Genomic DNA, 2,087 nt, shown 5'->3' on the forward strand with positions numbered 1-2,087 from the left:
ACACCCGCCGCCGCAGCACTGGCGCCGCAAATAAATGATATATAAATAAAAAATGATTAAAATAAAAACTAAAAAATTGTAAATGGTATTTCACAGTACACAGGTTCATGGCGTGAGAATCAGTTACACCGGAGCCGAGGTGCCTACTTCTTGGTCTTCTTTGGAGCGACGGCAGCGGCGGCAGCACCGCCCTTAGCCTTGCGCTCCGCGGCGCGGGCCGCACGCTCCTTGCGGACACGCTCCTCACGACGAATGCGGTCCTTCTTGCATGGGCCGTACCACTGGCTCTTCTCTTTCTTTGTCTGGAAGCGACCGTGACCAATCTTGGAGCTTGTGTCAATAAACTTCAGTGTGATCTTCTCCGTAAGCTTGCGCGAGGTCTGTGGGGCCATTGAGCGACGCAGCGTGATGACGCGACGGCGAGGACCCGCGACGGAACCCTTCAGCATCACGTAGTCGTTGCGCACTGTACCGTAACCAACAAAGCCACCCATCGGGGTGATGGTCTTGGCTGTGAGGTCGTACGTGGTCGTGGCCTGCTTTGGCTCCATCGACACCGCGCGACCCATCTGGTAGATCTTCTTGTTAAGGTGTGTGCGGTGGTGGTAACCATGCTGACCGGCGCGGGCGACGGTGTACATCACGCGAGCAGGGTGCCATGCGCCAATGCAAGCCACCTTGCGGAGACCACGATGAGTCTTGCGCGGCAGGCAGGCAACACCCCAGCGCTTCACGACACCAGTGAAACCGTGACCCTTCGTCACAGCACATACGTCGCACGCCTCAGATTGCTGGAAGACAGAGTCGATGCGAACTTCCTTCTCAAGAAGCGACTTGGCAAGCTCAATCTTCTCGGCAATGGTGCCACCGTTGATCTGAATCTCGCTCACATGCGCCTTCTTCACACCAACCCGGTTGTTACGGAGCTTGCGCAGCTGGGTATGGGCAACGACGCGGATGGTGTCAGCCTTCTTTGCAAAGGCCTTCAGCGTGCGTGCTTCTTCAAGGCGACCCTCCGTCGTGCGAGCAAACTGCTTGCGCTTCGTGAAGGCCAGCTGTGCAGACTGCTTCCAGTTCTTGTAGAAACGGCGACGGAACTCCACGCTGGTGTGGTGCGCCCACACAGTGCCGATCGTCTTGTGTCCCACAGGCGTCTGGCGGTAGCCGACAATACCCACCACCACCATCGGTGGTGCCTCCAGGATCGTCACTGGCTCCACAACCTCCTTCTTGTTCACCTTGGAACCAGGCCTGTCAACGTCACGCACAATGTGCGTCATACCAGCCTTAAACACCATGAAGCTGGTGAGATGTGGCTTCTGCGAGGGGTCATCCTTGGGGAAGGAGCGGGCACGACCGCGGATCTGCCGGCTGCGCTTCCGTGGCAAAAAGCCAAGATGGCCGTGGCGGGGGTGCTCAAACTTGCAGTGAGACATGAACGCGTATCCGGGGTTACCTAAGATCCCAAATATTTAAAACAAGTAACAAGCAAAACGAAAAGAAACAGAACATGAGACAAAGCACACACACAGCGACACACTAGACACCACATAAGTAGTAAAGGTGGCACAATAGGTTACACCCGCCGCCGCAGCACTGGCGCCGCAAATAAATGATATATAAATAAAAAATGATTAAAATAAAAACTAAAAAATTGTAAATGGTATTTCACAGTACACAGGTTCATGGCGTGAGAATCAGTTACACCGGAGCCGAGGTGCCTACTTCTTGGTCTTCTTTGGAGCGACGGCAGCGGCGGCAGCACCGCCCTTAGCCTTGCGCTCCGCGGCGCGGGCCGCACGCTCCTTGCGGACACGCTCCTCACGACGAATGCGGTCCTTCTTGCATGGGCCGTACCACTGGCTCTTCTCTTTCTTTGTCTGGAAGCGACCGTGACCAATCTTGGAGCTTGTGTCAATAAACTTCAGTGTGATCTTCTCCGTAAGCTTGCGCGAGGTCTGTGGGGCCATTGAGCGACGCAGCGTGATGACGCGACGGCGAGGACCCGCGACGGAACCCTTCAGCATCACGTAGTCGTTGCGCACTGTACCGTAACCAACAAAGCCACCCATCGGGGTGATGGTCTT

At 55.6% G+C, this 2,087-nt stretch overlaps 3 protein-coding genes across 3 annotated transcripts in view; all 3 read right to left on the reverse strand.

Moving 5' to 3' along the window:
* Window positions 1-143: 143 nt before the first annotated feature.
* Window positions 144-1,436, reverse strand: TraAM80_02804 (putative ribosomal protein L3; the record flags this gene model as incomplete). Its single annotated transcript, XM_029379795.1, has 1 exon — window positions 144-1,436. The coding sequence occupies one exon, from the start codon at window positions 1,434-1,436 to the stop codon at window positions 144-146; it is 1,293 nt and encodes a 430-aa protein (XP_029240269.1).
* Window positions 1,437-1,721: 285 nt separating this feature from the next.
* On the reverse strand, window positions 1,722-2,027 carry TraAM80_02805 (large subunit ribosomal protein L3e; the record flags this gene model as incomplete). Its single annotated transcript, XM_029379796.1, has 1 exon — window positions 1,722-2,027. One exon carries the CDS (start codon window positions 2,025-2,027, stop codon window positions 1,722-1,724), a length of 306 nt encoding a protein of 101 aa, XP_029240270.1.
* Window positions 2,027-2,087, reverse strand: part of TraAM80_02806 (large subunit ribosomal protein L3e) — a gene marked incomplete at both ends in the record, with an annotated part of 432 nt that continues 371 nt past the window's right edge. Inside the window, one exon of the mRNA XM_029379797.1 lies at window positions 2,027-2,087. This exon is cut by the window's right edge and continues 371 nt beyond it. Within this exon, the coding sequence (XP_029240271.1) occupies window positions 2,027-2,087 (61 nt within the window).

The sequence above is a fragment of the Trypanosoma rangeli genome, assembly GCF_003719475.1.
Source record: "Trypanosoma rangeli strain AM80 chromosome Unknown Tra_15.4_contig_00068, whole genome shotgun sequence".
Classification (NCBI taxonomy): Eukaryota; Euglenozoa; class Kinetoplastea; order Trypanosomatida; family Trypanosomatidae; genus Trypanosoma; species Trypanosoma rangeli.